The sequence below is a fragment of the Rhinolophus ferrumequinum genome, chromosome 12 (assembly GCF_004115265.2).
Source record: "Rhinolophus ferrumequinum isolate MPI-CBG mRhiFer1 chromosome 12, mRhiFer1_v1.p, whole genome shotgun sequence".
NCBI lineage: Eukaryota > Metazoa > Chordata > Mammalia > Chiroptera > Rhinolophidae > Rhinolophus > Rhinolophus ferrumequinum.
In genome coordinates this window covers 51,980,713-51,997,785 of record NC_046295.1, presented here as the reverse complement: position 1 = coordinate 51,997,785, position 17,073 = coordinate 51,980,713, and the positions used below count along the sequence as shown (strand labels likewise).

The following is a 17,073-nucleotide window of genomic DNA, read 5'->3' as shown; positions in this document are numbered from 1 at the left end:
TTCCACCCTTCCCCCAGATCTGGCCAGAGCTCTTTTGCAAATTTCTGCAGGTGTCCAAGTCTCCTCCACAAATCGTAGACTTCAGGCAAGTCCAGGCACCACACAGCGCCCTGCAGCTGGGTCTCATCCACAACCAAGAGCCTTCCCTCCTCGGGTCTAACACTTCCGCTTCCCAGCTTCAGACAACACCCTGACCTAAGGACTTGTAACAGCCAAGCCAAAGCCCAGAGGTATGTAGTCTCTAGTCTCTCCAATGGCCCCCACTCCAAACCCTCATCCTATTTCCCTCCTAACACTTTCTGTGCCTTCCCACCTCAGTCCAACCCCCTCCTATTCTCTTTATCTTTACCCTCCCCTTCCCACCAGTTCCCTTCTCTTCTTTTCCCCCTTCCTCTCTCCCATCCTCTGGTTCTCCAACCCCAGGTTCCTTTTTCCTCTTGCTGAAAGTCTGGTCACCTTCCTCCCCACCATCCTACCTCTCCCCTTACTTCCTGTCTTTGGAAAGGCTCTAATGAGTTTAAGTGATGTATTTAGTAACTCTGGAAGGGCGCGGGGAGGGGGGTGGCGGGCAGGGGGGGGGGCGGAGTAGGGCACAGGGAAAGTTAAGGCTGAAATCCTTAGACACCGTTACAAGTGACAGGCCTTGAATGTCAGAGCCAAGAAATTCACACTTAATCCTTAGGCTGAGTCACTGAGTATTTTTAAGCAAGGGCATGCCATTGTTAGATTGCATTCTGAAAGCTCTTGATTGGGTCATTAAGGAGGACTCTTTTGGACATAACTTCCAAGATAAATTAGGCACAGCCCCCTCCCCACAGCATCCTGGACTTACCCCAGCACAATACCAGCTCATGTGTATTGTCATTCTAGTTAACCTGTCTCCTTCCCAGATTCTTTCAACTGAGTCCAGTGCTTGCACAGTGCCTGATTAAAAGTATAAGATTAGGCCCTTGATAAAAGTGTAAGTTTTCGATAAATCAATGAAAGAATGGGTGAGTGGATTAATATGCTGGGGAAGGCAGCAGAGGGGCAAAGTTATTACATAATCCAGGTAGAAAATGATGAGAACTTAAACAAAATTGCAGGGAAAGGAGAGGTGAGAATGGACTTTGAGGATATTTAGGAGAGAGAAATACAGTCCTTCGTCCCTATTTGAAGATGAGGGCTGAGGGAAAAAGAGAAGACTAGGATAATTCCCAGAGTTCAGTTTTAATACCTTGTGAGACATTTATTTAGCCATGTCCAGCGGCAGTGGGGTATGAATGTGAAGTATAGGGATTTAAAGAGGTCTGAGCTGGACTTATGGATTTAGGAGTCGTCGGCATACAGCTGGAAGTAGTTGAAACCTTGAACATGAATGTCATCTTCAAGGGAAGGTGCGTGTGGTCCCTAGACAAAATTAGACTGTGGCCAGGGCCCTGCCATCGTGGCATCCTCCTGCACTCTTGGGAACAAACTCCCACTTTGGCTTGGTATTCCCAGTCCCTAGACTTCTACAGGCTGACTCCCACAGTTCTAAGGTATGCCCAGGACCTTGCTCTTGGACTGGCCAAGTTGCTATGTTCAGGCTCCCTCCTGGGGCATGGTCCTCTGCTACCATCTACTGATGGGATTCTGACTGCATCAGCCTTTCAAGCTTTAAACTCCCGCTCCCTCACAAACCACAGCAAGATGCCATGTGGGGGTCTAGACACACGGGTGAAACTCCTGGCACTATACTCTGATGCAGAGTTCATCTTGCTTTCCTCTTACACCTCCAGTACCCTGAGAACCTTATCCTAATTCCATACCCTACTGTGAACCCTGACTTGCAGACCCTCCAGTCCCAACCTAATGAAGCCTGTACTCTATTCTACCACTAGATGGAAGCAGACGAGGTCACAGAGGAGCCTCATACCACCAGAGATGCAGAGGAGCACCGTTCTTCAAAGGACCCCTCAGCCGAGGACTCACAGGAGCCTCCTATCACTGAAACCCCCTTGGAACCTTCTGTCCCTGAGGCCCCTTTAGAGCCCCTTACCTCTGAAAGTTCTTTGGAGCCTTCCACTTACCAGGTCCCTTTAGAGACCCAGTCCTCTGAAGTCCCCTTGGAGCCTTCCATCTCTGAGACCCCTTTAGAGCCACACACCTATGAATCCCTTTTGGAGCCTTCCATCTCCAAGGCCTCTTTAGAACACTCTATCCCTGAGAGCCCATTGGAGAGTCACATCGCTAAGGTCCCAGAGAAACACTTTACTTCTCATAAATCTTCACCTGGCCATGTCTCTGTGTCTTCCTCTCAAGTTCTGAAGGAAGACCTCTTCGCTGAGCCTTCCTCCAGTCAGGCCTTATGGACAAGGAGATCCAACCAGATCTCTGAATCTGAGGTCCTTGAAAAGCACTCACTTTCAGACCCTTCAGTCCAGGCCCACCTGGACACACCTGCAAAGGAAAGGGAGGAGGACGGAGAAGACAGGGAGGGTGTAGATGCCACCGAAAGCACTGCTCACACAGCTCAGCCAGGCCATCATCTGGGAAAGAAGAAGGAGAAAAAAGGAGTTAGCCGTAATTACGCCTGCCCTTTGTTTCATTCTCATCACTGTCTTTCACCTGCCCCATGAGGAAAGGATTGGGTTACTCTTTGACCTGGCCCCTTCTCTTAGTTTTAGGGCCTCCTCACTTCCCCTTTGTTACTCAGCTCTTCCCTTCCAAGGTTACACAGTCGGCCCAGTGGTCCCTGCTAAGCAGGCAGAGTTGGTGGAACTGGCTAAGGCAATGCACAGAGAGAAGTTTGGTGCTCACATGAATAATCTTTTCCAATGGGAGAAGAGTGCAGCCCTGAATGCCATGCAGACAGGTGAGCCCAGGCAGCCTTCCAGAGGCCTCTGACAGGCCCATGTCCATTCTCCAATCCAACGTTCTAGGAACTTGCCCATTCAATGGATAGCTGCCCCCCGTGGAAATAGCAATGCCACCTGCCTGGAATCTGGGAGGGGAGCAGGCAAGTGGGCCAAGGTGGATGGCATGGATGCAAACAAAAAGTATGATATTCATATAAAGCCCAGGTAGGGACAGGTTGCCTAACTAAAGGTGTTAAAAACAGAAGGGCCACAGGCCAGCCCCAGATCTAGGGCTCAGATTGCCTGCACCAATGGACCCTAAGGCAGAGATGGCCCAGGACTCTAGACAATCTCCAGGTGACTTGTTGCTCTTACATGGTGAAAGGCCTTCATCCCCTTGGTGAAACTCCATTAAAAGGCTGTCACACCTGCATGTGAGACCCATGATCAGTTGGGTACCAAAAGCTGTGAGTCTCCACCAAAGAGTATCTTCTAGCCCTGTCACTTCCAAGTCTCATTCCAGAATTAATACCCTTGACAGTCCTGTTAGTGGCATGCTGTGCTTATCTATGTCTGTATATAAAGGGTGTGCAGATGTACTGTGTAAACACATGCCATCCTATGTACCTGTGTTACTGAACTTCATATCTATAGGGATTACCTTCAGTAAGAGGGCCGTCTGACCTGCTATGAGGATTCTGGGGTTTCTAGATTGCATTCAGTGTATGTCACTTCATTCATTTTGTTTTTTCATGCTTTCTTTCCCCTTATGATGGGAGTAGAGTTATGTCAAAACTAGATGGGCCTAAGATATAAAGATAACCAGATAATTCTATGACCTTATGCCTCTTCCATGTAACTTACTTTCCTCAGTCCCATTCAGGGAACCCTGGACAAGAAAGTCATAGTGATCTCATTTGTTTCTCAGCCTTCCTTCAGTCATTGAAACGTCTTTGTTTGCTTATTTTAATATCTTCTGTCACTCTTAATTATATTTCTTGCAAATGTAGAGTCTGTTCAATCCCCTCATTCTCCTTCTCAGAACCTCCTGTCTACTTCCCACTCTTCAAGGTCATTGCACTTCTTGAGATTGGACTTCATTTTCCTGTTAAAATAGGCATTTTGATACTAAAATTTAAGTGTTATTCAATCCTGAACAAAGATATTTGGGGCTCCCTTCTAATACTGGGGCTCTTCTGTTATTGTAGAGTTAGTCTATGAGCTCTGTAGAGAAATTATCAAGTGTAAGCTTTTCTCTTATTTGTTTAATATTTATTGAGCACCAGCAACGTGCCAGGCATTGAGCTACCTGTGGAGGTGGTGGTGCTGGTGGGATTTCAAAGACAAAATCCCTCAAACAATTTACACTCTAATGAGAGACACCAATAAGTAAAAGGACAATTACAATTCATTCTAATAATTACTATAATTGAGCTCAGCCCATGACAAAAGGGGCACCCAATAGTGGGAGCTTGGGGAGCAAGCCTTGGAAGAGAGAACTTCTCAGCTGAAATCTGTAATATGAGTCAGAAGAGGTAGCCACATAAAAAGTGGGGTATGGTAAGACATGAGAGGGCAAGTCACTGGTAGGAAACTGTAAGAAATGCAGTATGCTTGCTGCATGGAGTGATGGGCAGAATAGCCCAGCTCAGCTCTGAAAGGGCAGCATTGCACAGGTATTTCTGTGCCAAACTCAAGAGCAGGGATTATATCCTGAGGGTAATGGAGAGTCGCTAAAGTGTTTTAAATAGGACAATAACATGAACAGATTTTTTTTGAAAGATCATTCTGGCAATAGGATAGACTGGAGAAAGACAAAACTGGAGACAGGAAGACTACATTATGGGGCACTGGTAGTAATACAGGCAAAAAGTGGATGGGTGGAGGTGGAAAGAAGTAGGCAAATTTGAGAAATGCTAAGAAGGTAAAACTGACCTTTGGATTATTGGACAGGCAGGATAAGAGAGTGGGCCATGCCTGGAATGACATCTAGATTATTGGCGTAAGTAGCTGATTGGATGATGGTGCCAATAACTGAATACCTAAAACAGAGTAGATGCTTGCTAAGTATGTGCTGGATGAACAGAGGACAAAGGATGAGGGCCAGGTTTCGAAGGAATCATTGAATATAACACATTTGAAGTGCTTGTGGAACATACTGGTGAAAGAGTCTAGTAGATAGCTGGCTATATGTGTCTGAAGCTCAAGCGAATGGTCTGGGCTGGAGACATCCTTCATGTAAAAATAGCTGTGTGTTGTATGGAGACATTCTAAGCATAAAGAAATGTTCTCATGCAAATGTGACTATGTGATCAGGGAATTAACTGTGCTGTACAGAATCAAAACGGCATCCCAGATAATGTCTCCTCCCCCTACCAATCCTTGTCCACTCATAACAGGAAGAAGGTTTGGAATCCAGGGAGAATGTGGAGGGCACCACTCTGGAATCCACAGCCAGATGTCAATTGTCCCACTTTAAGGGCACTGACACCTGTAATAGAGTCTGAGGTATAGTTGACAGTCTCCCTGTTCAAGCTTCAGTCTTCATCTGAAAGCTGGGCAATGACTTCCATATCAGTACTTGGACTTGACTCTTCCAGGCCCTCAGGCTGGATCTTGATCTCTGGACACTGACCCCTGTCCACTTCTACACCTCACCTGCTCCTCCAGTGTATCCTGCTATTGTGGACAGAATTCAGAATTCCTATATTAGAATCCTGGCCCCCCACCCACCCCATTGTGACTCTGCCTATAGCCTGTCCTTTCAACTAAGGCTCCCTGGTGTAATGGGCCCTGGCACGACAGGCTGTCAGCATCAGGACAGAAGCAGCAAAGCCAAAAGCCACATCTGAACAGGCTTTAGACCCTGAGAGACCATGGGTAAGGCAAGAAAGCTTAGTCTGTCAAGTAGATACAGAATTGTGGGTTATGGCCCTGGCCAGAGCCAAAGACTAGAGGACACTAACTCTTTCTCATCTTCCTTATAGAACTTCAAGGTTATGCCTGGCATACAGGTTTCTCTTTCCTCCTGAAGGAATTTGCTCATTCACTTATTGAGTCAGGCCATCTGTGTTCTCTGAGCACCTATTTTGAGCCAGGCCCTGTGCTAGAACTAGAGATAGATGAAAAGACAGATGCTTCCTTGGAGGAACTCACAGCCTAACGGGAATACAAGTGAACAGTTCATTATAATGCATAAAAGTAGCACAAGGAGCCACAGAAGGCAAGAGGAGGGATTCCTAGACAGGGGAAGTCGGGCACTTTTTTGGTAGAGGTGACACTTCATTGAAGACTTTAAACTGGAATAAGAGTCCTAGAGCTGAAGGTCCCACTCCATAGGGACTCATATAGGATTCTTGTAGAAGTTGGGGTACTCTCAGCTGTCATGGAGGATGAGAAAATCTGAGTAGGAGATGTTCTCTGGTTCTCCTCCCACATTTACATAGCACCACTCTTGCCCTGTGGTGAGATTGACCGTGAAGCCAGACATTTTCAGATCCCACTGCTGAAACCAGGCTCTCAACGGTCGTAGCCTCTTGCTGGTGCCTGAGCTCAGGTGTTCTTCTTAGCCTCACCTTCCTTTCCATGCCTCCTTTCATAGTCTCCCAAACTTATAATTTGTGGTCTTCACCACTCATGACTTCTGCCCTACCCCTTTCTCCTGACCCTTGGAGAGCCATAGGCAGCCCTTTTCAAGGTCATAGAGGTCATTAGTTCAATGACACCAGGAACACAGAAGAGAAGTATGAAGGTGACAACCTGGAGAAGTGAGGGAAACCCTCCTGGCCCCAGCGCTGCCGAACCTCCTCCTCCTCTTCAGGCCCCTTCAACAACCATGCTCATTAGTAGTCAAGCCCCACCATCCGTTCTACACCTGGCCAGTCATCTTCCCTTTCCCTCTTAGACACTTCAAGGAAACCAAGCAAAGTTGAGCTCTAAGTTGGAGAGGGGAGGAGATGAGAATCCCTACAGTCACAGAGAACTCATTGAGATTCATGTTCATCTTCAAACAAAATTTCATTTATAATCGTCCTGCTCAGAAACTGAAGACTGTCTTCAATCATCTTTGACAGGCTGACAGAGATAGGGTGGGAAGGGAAATGAAACATTTGTGGGGCAATGAGGAAACGTGGAGGAAAAAAGTCTAAAGAGGTAGGGATGAGGGTGGAGTCCTCATGAATACGACTGGGGGGACAGGTGAGCCCCCCTACCAGGGGATAGGTGAGAAAAGCTTGGGGAGCTTAGGCTATTTTTCCTCCCTTCTCCCTTGTCCTTCTTACTCAATCCCGCCACACCCAGGTCTCTACATTGGCTGGCGCTGCCCCCACTATCTATGGGACTGTTTCCGGATTGGAGATGAGTCTAAGTGCTTTTGTGGACACTTGTTGAGAGAGCACCAGATCATCTCAGGTAGGGAGAATTGAGTTATCCCTCCCAGCCCCTGTCAGTGGGGAGGGATAACTGTACTCTGTCATGTGTTGGGATGTATGAGAGAAAGTATGTGTGTATTTGTGTGGAAGACGGGGTTGGCGTGGGAAGGCCAGGCCCTATCAGGTGCTGGTCTAATCCTACCATCTATCCCCATCTACACACATAGACATATCTGTGCCGTGCAATGTGAGCCAGTGCCGCTGCCTCATGTTCTGCTTTATCCCATCACGCCCAGAGGAGGTGGGTGAGTTCTGGCTCAAGAGACGAGCTACCTTTGACCCCAAGGCCTGGAGGGCCCAATGTCGCTGCAAACACAGCCATGAAGACCACGCAGCTACCAAGTCCCATCCCTGCAGGGTCAAAGGTACCTTCTAGGACAAGGGGAGTACAAAGGTGGACATGGGTGGGGATAGGATGCAAATAGTTTGGGGCCGAAGATGGGGGAGCTGGTAGGAGACACTTGGGTTTGTGGTTGGTGAGGAAGAAATGAGCATATAGTCAGCCCCTGGAGAAACCCCAATTCCCTATACTTTTCTTGGCTGTCCCTTTGCCCTAGGCTGTTGCTGCAACTGCTTTGAGTCTAACTTCCTCTGTGCGGCCTGTGACCGGCGCTGGGAGGAACACGAGACTTTCTTTGAGACTGAGGCGACCCGTCGACGAGGAAGGAGGCCTCACGGTGAGGGGGCAACCTGGAACGGGGGCCATTCCAAGGTCTGTAGTCAGAAGGCCAGGCAGGAAGGCACTCCCATCCTCAACCATCCCATCCAAGACTACCTCACCCCCTCACCCCTGCATTCCATAGCTTTACTGGTTTCCACCCCCAGGAGCAGACTATGTGCCTTTTGCAGAGATGGCTACCCTCCGAGAAACCATCATAAGCAACTCTGACTTCGAGGCCCTACAGGACCAGGGACCCTCTGCCTATCCCAGCTCCCACCCTAGTCCCACTGGACTCCCTGGCCTACACAGCCTCCAACCTCCCCCTACATCTGACCCCCATACCTGACCCTTTCACCTGTACTCTTCCCTCTTCCAGGGACAGACACTGTCAACACCTCGCACAAGCCTCAGTGAGCCTGGCTCAGATCAGCAATAAAGGGAAAGCCATTGGAATCTGACCTGGCTCTTTATGGCGCAGCTAGAGCCCAGCCCAGGGATAGAATCCTAAGACTTTAGAGTCAACACCTATTGGGAGTGAAAGACAGCACCACACAGGAAAGAGGCTGGATCCAGACATCTGCCTCCATCACACTCACATTTAAGCTGCTAGCTCTGGCATTAGAAGAAGAGAGTGTCTTCAAGGAAGCCAAGGAAGAGGTTTCAAGAAGGATAGAGTGATGTTAGATGCAACTGTGGCCTCCAGCAAGCTAAAGACTGAAAAATGCCCATGGGATTTTCTAATTAGGTCTTTGGGGACTTCAGAGAGTATAATTGCAGTGGTGCAGTGGAGGCAGGAGTGTCTTTAAGAAGCTTGGGTGAAAGGAGCAGGAGAGAAGTCAGACAATAGCCAGAGGGAGATGTGGAGTCCAGGAATCATTTTTTTTAGGAAGGAAAGGGGAAGAGACAAGTAGAGAAAGAGACCTTGAAAGATGCAGAAGAGAGATGCCTGTGAGACAAGCTTCCAGAGATGGAGGGGAGGGGATGAGGTCAAGGCAGAGATGAAAGGGTTCCCTCTGACGGGAGAAACACCACTTCCTAAGACCAAGAGGAAGGAAGGAAGGAAGGAAGGATAGGGTGGGTCTTCATTGATCTGCAGGGAGCAGAATCTTGTGGAAGTTCCCCTGTGAAGTCAAGGTCAGTTGCTGGAGGGCGAGGAGAGGGATAAGAGTGTGGGGAGTAGGAGCCGGGAAAAGAGAGGTGAAGGTTTGGGAAAGCTAATGTGGGGAATTGGAGAAAAACATGATCAGTGGATAAAGATTCAGGTAGCAGGAACCTGGTCAGAAAAGCAGAGAAGCAAAATATTTAGATTAAAGGGTGGTGATGGGAGAGTGTCAAGGAGAATGATCGGGAAAATAAGGCTTGAGGATATGTGGGGAGCTGACCATACAGATAGGGAAAGAAAATGATGCCAGGAATCAATTGGCAGATTGTAAAAAGGAACAAAGGAATAGAAGTCTTCAATGAGGTCTAGCAGCAGATGTAGTGGTAGGAATTGAAGTACAGGAGACAGTAGTCAGAACCTGCAGAGCATTTCAGCTTTCAGATGAGAGCAACTTCGAATAATCACAAAGACTTCGATTAGAGAAGATTGTGGGCTAAGGGCCCAAATCAGTGAATGTGGGGGAGTGGCTAGGCAGTCCACAGATGATTCTTATGGGGAGTGGAAGATTCTGACATAATGGGCTCTGTGTCACTTCCCCCTCTCTGGGCCTCAGTTTCAGGATCTATAAAAGAGGGTTAATCTCTGTACTACCTGCTCTCTATAAGAGCCCAAAGAAATAACCAGTTTCAAAGTGCTTTGTACTCGCCTACCCCTCCTGGCTGGTTTCCGTCATCTTCCAAGATCCCAGCTCCTTTTATCTCTTGCCCTTCTCCAGAGCAGCTCTAGGGAGATGCTGTCCCAGAGGTATGTCAACAAAAGTCACTACCACCAAACCAATGCAAACAGGAGTCCCCAATCTGGGGTGTGTAAAGGGAGAAACTTTTCAGGTGAACAGTTTGCAAACCAGGGAGAGACAGCCTCCAACAGAAACCAAAATTGCACTCTGTCTGCTTTTATAGAGGAAGCTTCTGCCCTATCCCTGATTGGTCTATTTTTATGCAAATGAAGAATCCAAATTTATACAGTCTGATTGGTCCAAATAGCACTATCCTGATTGGTCAGAATCACTCATTCTGATTGATTGTTATGGATTGCTCTGATTGGTCAGTAAATAAGCAAATAAGAGTATAGCTGTGCTGCTCAGATTTGGGAAGGTCTCAGCCCATTGGTTGAAAGATGATTCCAGGAACTCCTTTATAAAGGTGGGCTCAGCCACCAGGAACATAGTACAGGACACTGGCCATTCAGTCTGTGGCTTTCCCCTGAAATGCAGAGTGTATAAGAGGCCCCTGTCTCTTATATTGTTGCTGGGCAACAATAATATGGCTATACAAAAGCAATTTACTATCTCCAGAAGTAAAAAGTTCCTTATTACTGGTCATATGCAATTAGCGCCATAATAACCATTCACTACAACTAATTCAGTTAATAGTCAGCAATAAAGGAATGGTTACTATGATAAACTCATTCAAGGAAGCTTTATGTTTGCATAATATACAAAGCATATTTACATAGACTATGTAATAATATGGAAAACTGTAAGTGGGAGACGAAGAATATAATATACAATACATTCGACGCATGTATTATATATAATGAAAGGAAATTAAAGGAAACACCAAATGTAATTCATGCTACAAATAATTATTGAGCACCTATATGTCTTAGGCCGTGTGCTAAAACATAAAGAGACAGTGGTGAATTTTATCCTATATGTTAAATGTCAGACTAAAGCTTACCTGGTGTGAGTATATTAGCATTTTGTGACACACACACACACCCCGTTTCTTATGTCAAAAATATATATTCCAGCAAAATGAAATATACTTCAGATCTAGCTATATAACGCATTTCCCTCGTCCTTCTAACTTGACTCACTGGAAATGCCAGGCACAGAGTTAACCGTATCACACACCTTTTCTGATTAGGAAAGAACATTTGCTTATTGGTCGTGTGGCAAAGATAGGGCATTTCCGCCCCCGCCCATTAAAAAATGCAAAAACCATCCTTAAAACAACTGCAGAATCTTTCATATTGGAGTGAATATGTTAACGAGAACATAAATTAAGGAGGAGTTGCTCTCAGATAAATTTAAATTTCTGAAATGTTCAAGGGGCTGAAATTGCCCCTGTGGGGAAAATATCTATCTCGCCAGTTAAAAAAAAAAAAAAAAAAAGGACCCCATCCCAAATCACCTTTAGCCCCGTCTGCCCGGTGTCCTCCACCCGCCTCTTTTTTCCGGGATTCCAAAGGCCTTGGACTGGGGGTTAGCGGTGGTTCCTGGAGCCAATAAGAGCTGAGTGCCATCAGGACCCCGCCCTCCTCCTGGCCAATGCGGTGAAGGGTCTACAGTCTTAGAGGCTTTGCGCGGCAGGTGACGGAGTGCTGGCCTCTTCCTCCCAGCCCAGCAGTAAGGCCAAGACCTGAATAGGAGGAGCCAATAACGGAAAAGCCCCACCCACTCGGGCGCTGCAACCTAAATGCGGCCGATGGGTGTGTATCAGAGCCAGCTGAAGGAAAATCCCATCTCTAGGTCTCTTTTTCCTTCCAATGCAGTGAGAAACTATCTCATAGCAAAACTAGTTAGGGGCTCTAATGGAAAAGCAACTTTCACGCTGACTAGAAGAAGCCAATGGAGTGGAAAAATCGTCGAGTTGGCAGAAGCAGCCAATGGGCTGAAAAGATTTCAGCGGCGGACCCAATGGAGTGAACTGAACCACCCTCTGGGCTATGGGGCAGCGTGCAGGAGGGCCAGGAGTGTGACCCAATGGAATGGCAGGACTCGCTCCCTGCGGCTGGCGGAGCCAATGGCTTCCTTTCGCCTGCTCCCTGGCAGCTCCACCTCCTACGGGCCGCAGAGCCTGAGTGCTGGCCCCGGTGACAGGTTCCCGCGGCCGAGGGGAAGATGGCGGCGGCCTTGGTGCTGGCTGCCGGGCTGCGCGTGGCGCGCAGGGTTGTGGCGGTCGCAGGGCCGCGGGGGGCGCAGGTGAGAAGTGGCCGTGGGGGCGAGGAGGGTGTCCTGCGGGCTCTGACGTCCTCCGGGGCCCGGGAGCCGCGTTCCTCCTCGGCTCCCCCAGGCGCGCGCAACCCTGCGACCTCGCGAGGACCGATCCCGAGGCTCAAGCTCCAGGGCTGTGCGGTGAGGTGGGACTGGTGGTCGCGGCAGCCTCTCCGAGAAAGCCTCGCCGCGAGAGAAGCGAACTGGCGATGAGTGACGCCCTCCACAGGCCCGGGCCCCGAGGTCGGAACAGGGTCCACGCGGAGGCTGCTGCCTTCTCCCAAGCCTGCCAGAAGCCCAGCTCACCGAACGCCTGCTTGGAGCAGCCCCCTCAGTGCCCCCTGCAGGAAGTGATCTGTCTCTTCTCGGAGGCAGTATTCTGACCCTCTTCAGGCCCCTGGCCTTCTGCGTACTAGTGTTAACCTCTCATCTTCCCCACTTGCCAGAGCGACTGGAGGGGTCAGATTCATCCCGTCCCTTTGTCCCACAATGTGAGAGCACTGACTTCAGCCTTCCCTGGGTCCTGGGGAAACTTGGATTTCCCGACCCTGAATGCCCTGGGGCTGGGGCTGCTGAGTTCACTAATTCAGGGGACTGGAGTTAAAAGTTACAGTAAGAGGTCAAATGTGACACCCACCGGCCTTGTGTCAAACAGGGCAATTGTATTAAAACTCGAATAAAGCAGGTAACATGGCTTAAAGATCAGAAAACAATGGAAATAAGAGGAAACATTAACAAGGTAGAGTGAATGGAAAGAGCTCCAAGTGGTATTAAGAGATGATGATGCAAAGTACCCCCTTTATTTTATATTTGATGCCAAGAGAAGGGATTTATCTAAGGTAAATCCGTGGTAAAATAGGAACTGGGACTTACGTCTCCAGATTGTCATGCTGAATCCTTTCGCCTGAACAGTGCTAGATTTCCTAGATACTTTAGAAGCGGAAATCAACTGGACTGCTGAGTCCTGTATTGTAATACTGCCTGTTATCTAACGAGGCCCAACACTCTTTAGCCCTACTCTCTGCTGCTGATGCTCTGAAATTGAGGAACTTTTCCTTTGGGTGGGAACAACTAACAGGTTCTCAGAAGGGTTCAGTTAATGACTATCGGTGCCCAGCCTCTGCCAGCCCCAACTGAGTACATGGGAAAGGTATTACCAACTCCCTCCCTTGGGTGTGTCTGACCCACCTTCAGGTCCGAAGAGCTGCAGGTGTGAATGATGGGAATGAAGTGGCCAAGGCCCAGCAGGCAGCTCCTGGGGGAACAGCCCCAACCATCTTCTCCAGGATCCTGGATCGAAGCCTCCCAGCTGACATTCTATATGAGGACCAGCAGGTGGGGTGCCCTGAGGACTCATCCCCATAGGAGATTCATACATAACATCTAGTTTGTTGAAGTAACGTGGTGGCCTCTGGCCTGTCCCTGCTCCCAGTGTCTCGTATTCCGTGATGTGGCTCCTCAGGCTCCTGTGCACTTCCTGGTCATTCCTAAGAAACCCATTCCTCGGATTAGCCAGGCTGAAGAAGAAGACCAGCAGGTGAGAAAAACAGGACCAAGGTTTAGCTGGGGGAAGCCCTGAACTCAGCTACAGGTTTTGTTCCCTGTGAATAAAGCTCCCTGTGTCCTTCCCCTTTCCCTGTAGCTTCTAGGACACCTTCTCCTTGTGGCCAAGAAGACAGCAAAGGCTGAGGGGCTGAAAGATGGATACCGACTTGGTGAGTGATTTGGCCCTTGAGCCCCTCACCTATGAATTCTCAGACCTACTTCTCAATATGATCTTCATTCTTTGACCTTAGCCATGATCCCAACCCACTAACCCCAAGCTCCATTTCAGTGATCAATGATGGGAAGCTGGGAGCACAATCTGTGTATCACCTGCACATTCACGTACTTGGGGGCCGACAGCTCCAGTGGCCTCCAGGTTGAACCTACCAACTAACCAAGGACCCCAGATCTGGATGCTTGGATGGGGTGGAGGGAAAGGGACCCCGTGATGTTTAAATAAACTTGCTTTCCCTCAATTTTGGATCTCTGTCTTAAAATATATGTAAAGATGTATACCACAAATAAGAAAGAAACACTGATTCAAGGTTATGATTCCCCTTGACTATTATCTGAGTAAGAGACACTGAGGAGGCCCATACTGTAGTTAAAGGAGCATTTGCCTATATCCGTGAGTCTTCATGACTATAGTCCACCTGGGTCAAGCTTCTAGACAAGCAGCAATAGGAATAAGCCTGAATGAATAAGAAGAGATTGAGTGCCAGGAGTGAGATGTGCTCAATCCTGGTCCTTATTCAGCTGCCAATCCAAGTTATAAGAGGATCTGGGAGAAGGGTGGTGGTCCATATGAGGGCCTTCTATTGGGGGCAAAGCAATCACACCAAAAAAGAGCTGCTAATCCCTCTATCTCACCATTTTGCCTTTAAGCTCGTCTGATACATTTTCATCCATAACATGTTTGAAAAAGTTCCCCCCCACTTTTGAGACTGAGCTAAGGGGAAGCTACCGTTGCACCTACATAAACACACTAAGTAGGCTTTTGTCTGATACCACAGTCCAGTGCCTTTCTCCAACACAGCCACCTTAGAAAGGCTCAAAGAATCATGCTTAGGTTTGGAGGGCGAGGCTTTAGACCAGCGGAACCTTAAAAGCCAGGGATGCGGCCGAATGGAGTCCGGACCGAAAGCGACTTCCCGCACCGCACCAGGTTTCAGACTTCCGCCCCTCAGGGAACTTGCCTCCACCCCCACCCTCCACGTCCGCCCAGCTCCAGTTCTGCGCAGTCTCCTGGAATTATTTACTGTCTCTATGGCAACCCGGTAGCTGGTATCTGAAGATGGAGACCCCTGATTCTACTGAGGGATCGCAGTCGCGGTGAGAGCCGCAGCTCTGGCTGCAGGCATAAGGGGACAAGGAACGTTAGCGGATTTCCTCTGCTGAGCTTTTGACAACTTTGATGCATTCGCTTTCTTTCAGATCTATACACCAACAGACCAGCTCCGAAAGGCTAGAGTCAACTTCCCAACCGTTTTCTTCTTCCGATCCCGGTCCTAGGTCGGCCCTGGCAGCTGCAACTGCAGCAGCTACAGCAGCTGCTGCAGCCTCTGAAGCCGCCTCCACAGCCAAAGCAGCTACCTTATCTGCAAAGACCGGAGAGCCCTACGTTGAGCCAAGTCTTTCCACGGATCCCTCCTCTGACAGTCTTCTTCCAGACCCCTGCACTGGACCCAGCTTTACCCACAAGATAGGCCATGGAAGATTGGGCTTTAAGCCTGTCTATGTTTCCTGTATTGCTCGGGATCCCTGTACTACAAATGACCTTAGTTCTAGCCCTGGACCTGTTCCTGGTTCCAGGTCTGGTTCTGGCAGTGGCTCTGGCCCTGGCCATGGCTCTGGTCAAGGCACTGGTCCTGATTCTGGCCCTGGTCCAGTCTGTGACTCTGGCCCTAGTCCAGGCCATGGCCATGACCCTGAGCTCAGTCCCTTCACTCTTCCAGGCTTTAGAAATCCCAGGGCAGACCTGGTCCCTAATTATGCCCCCTGGAATCATTGCCATGGGGAGCCTCAGAAACAACCCTGGAAATTTTTGCAAGTCTCAGAACCTGGTGCCCGAGGGCTATGGAAGCCCCCTGAGGTTGAAGGGAAACATAAAGTTCTCAGTGAAACATTGCCCAGGGGCCAGTGCCTTCTCTACAACTGGGAGGAAGAGGTATCAGGTTTTGACCTGCTCCCTTTTCCTGAGGGCTGCCCCCAGTTTTATGGGGGAGGCAGTGGTTTATCATGAGGGTGGGTACCAGCAAGGATATCATGGTCACTCAACTTGGGGCCCACAGAGAGCCACAAACCACCTGGATCAAGTTCCAAGCATGCACGGTTGCTCTGAGGGTTTCTTCTTCCGACATGGACACCAGGGACTGCTAACCCTACAGCGACAGCCATCCACGCCCCTCAGCACCACTCATAAAGACTCATACCAGCCACCAGGAAACCACTGTCAGCCAATTCGAGGTGTGAAGCGTGCGAGAATGGGCCAGAATGAGTCCGTTAGAGAAAAAAGAGGAAGGAATTTCTAGTGGGACTATGGATGGTCCAGTGGGTAGAAGGGCAAAACCCCATGATTTTCCTTCCTTTTCCAAAATATTTCTCATGGGCCTGCTGCTTAACCAGACTCCCCCACTCTATCCGCTCCCTGCCCTCCCACAGGGAAGCGTGAGGCCATGCTGGAGATGCTCCTGTACCCCCAGATCTGGTGAGAGTCTGGGGGAAAGGGAAAAGGGGGGAGGGGGGAAATCAGGGAAAACGGACTTAACACCCTCAGGACTGTATAGTAAAGAGGTGCAGGCAGAGCGGGAACCCACAAGGGAGTACTCTGAGATCAAGTCTGTGACACACCATGACTACCAAAAGGAACTGGTGCAGGCAGGGCCTCCTGCCCCAACCAAGGTAAGAACCCATCCTACCCAACATGCGCAGCTGGGCTCTGGCAGGCGGTGGGAAAGCAGCAGGCCCAGAGGTTGAGAGAGGGAGCTTCAGGCCAAGAGTTATTCACTATCTCTCCCTTACAGCCTCATGACTACCGTAAGGAGCAGCCCGAAACCTTCTGGATACAGAGGGCACCACAGCTTCCGGTGTGTGAGGGTGACCAGGCACTGGGAATGGGGTGAAGGAGGAAGGGAAGAGGCTGTTCTGTGCTGGCTTGGCAGAGAGTAGGATTTGTCCTCATTCTGGCACTCCGGCAGGGTGTCAGTAACATCAAGACACTGGACACACCATTCCGGAAGAACTGCAGCTTCTCTACGCCAGTGCCTTTGTCCCTGGGGCAGCCTCTGCCCTATGACCCTGAGAATTACTCCCACCAACTGGGAGAAATCTCTTCCCTTGGCTGTCAGGGCGGAGGACAGGGTGGTGGAAGGGGTAGAACTGTCTAAGGGCTGAGGAGGGAAGTGGGATGTGGAATATGGAATCTATTTCTGTCTGTGCTGGAGACGTGGAGAGGAAGTGAATTGTTGTATTTGGTGAAGGGGCTTTATATAAAGGGTTCTCTCTCATCCTGAGTCTGC

General features: G+C 49.2%; 3 protein-coding genes across 4 annotated transcripts; all 3 read left to right on the top strand.

Annotated features, from left to right (window-relative positions):
- The first annotated feature begins 92 nt into the window (after nt 1-92).
- On the top strand, nt 93-10,607 carry FAM221B (family with sequence similarity 221 member B). Of its 2 annotated transcripts, none has more exons than XM_033123219.1 (7): nt 93-230; nt 1,863-2,544; nt 2,693-2,836; nt 7,119-7,229; nt 7,417-7,614; nt 7,807-7,926; nt 8,287-10,607. In XM_033123219.1, exons 2-7 carry the CDS (start codon nt 1,863-1,865, stop codon nt 8,322-8,324), a joined length of 1,293 nt encoding a protein of 430 aa, XP_032979110.1. In that variant the 5' UTR covers nt 93-230; the 3' UTR covers nt 8,325-10,607. The 2 variants fall into 2 exon arrangements, with proteins under 2 accessions (XP_032979110.1, XP_032979109.1); XM_033123218.1 differs by lacking the exon at nt 8,287-10,607 and adding an exon at nt 8,075-8,256.
- A 1,146-nt stretch (nt 10,608-11,753) lies between these two features.
- HINT2 (histidine triad nucleotide binding protein 2) lies at nt 11,754-14,031 on the top strand. The gene is made up of 5 exons (XM_033123221.1): nt 11,754-11,998; nt 13,205-13,345; nt 13,443-13,547; nt 13,653-13,725; nt 13,845-14,031. The coding sequence occupies exons 1-5, from the start codon at nt 11,918-11,920 to the stop codon at nt 13,934-13,936; spliced, it is 492 nt and encodes a 163-aa protein (XP_032979112.1). The 5' UTR covers nt 11,754-11,917; the 3' UTR covers nt 13,937-14,031.
- A 649-nt stretch (nt 14,032-14,680) lies between these two features.
- SPAG8 (sperm associated antigen 8) lies at nt 14,681-17,056 on the top strand. The gene is given in 9 exon segments (XM_033123417.1): nt 14,681-14,699; nt 14,702-14,755; nt 14,758-14,887; nt 14,990-15,722; nt 15,847-16,021; nt 16,217-16,262; nt 16,342-16,456; nt 16,579-16,641; nt 16,753-17,056. Coding segments are annotated over 9 exon segments (1,524 nt in total). The 3' UTR covers nt 16,942-17,056.
- Nucleotides 17,057-17,073: the final 17 nt, after the last annotated feature.

Coding starts and splice junctions, on each gene's coding strand:
- FAM221B (XM_033123218.1), top strand. CDS start 1,863: ATGGAAGCAGACGAGGTCACAGAGGAGCCTCATACCACCAGAGATGCA. Junction 2,545..2,692: donor GGAGAAAAAAGGAGTTAGCC/GTAATTACGCCT, acceptor TTCCCTTCCAAG/GTTACACAGTCGGCCCAGTG. Junction 2,837..7,118: donor CCTGAATGCCATGCAGACAG/GTGAGCCCAGGC, acceptor CGCCACACCCAG/GTCTCTACATTGGCTGGCGC.
- HINT2 (XM_033123221.1), top strand. CDS start 11,918: ATGGCGGCGGCCTTGGTGCTGGCTGCCGGGCTGCGCGTGGCGCGCAGG. Junction 13,346..13,442: donor TTCTATATGAGGACCAGCAG/GTGGGGTGCCCT, acceptor CCCTGCTCCCAG/TGTCTCGTATTCCGTGATGT. Junction 13,548..13,652: donor CTGAAGAAGAAGACCAGCAG/GTGAGAAAAACA, acceptor CTTTCCCTGTAG/CTTCTAGGACACCTTCTCCT.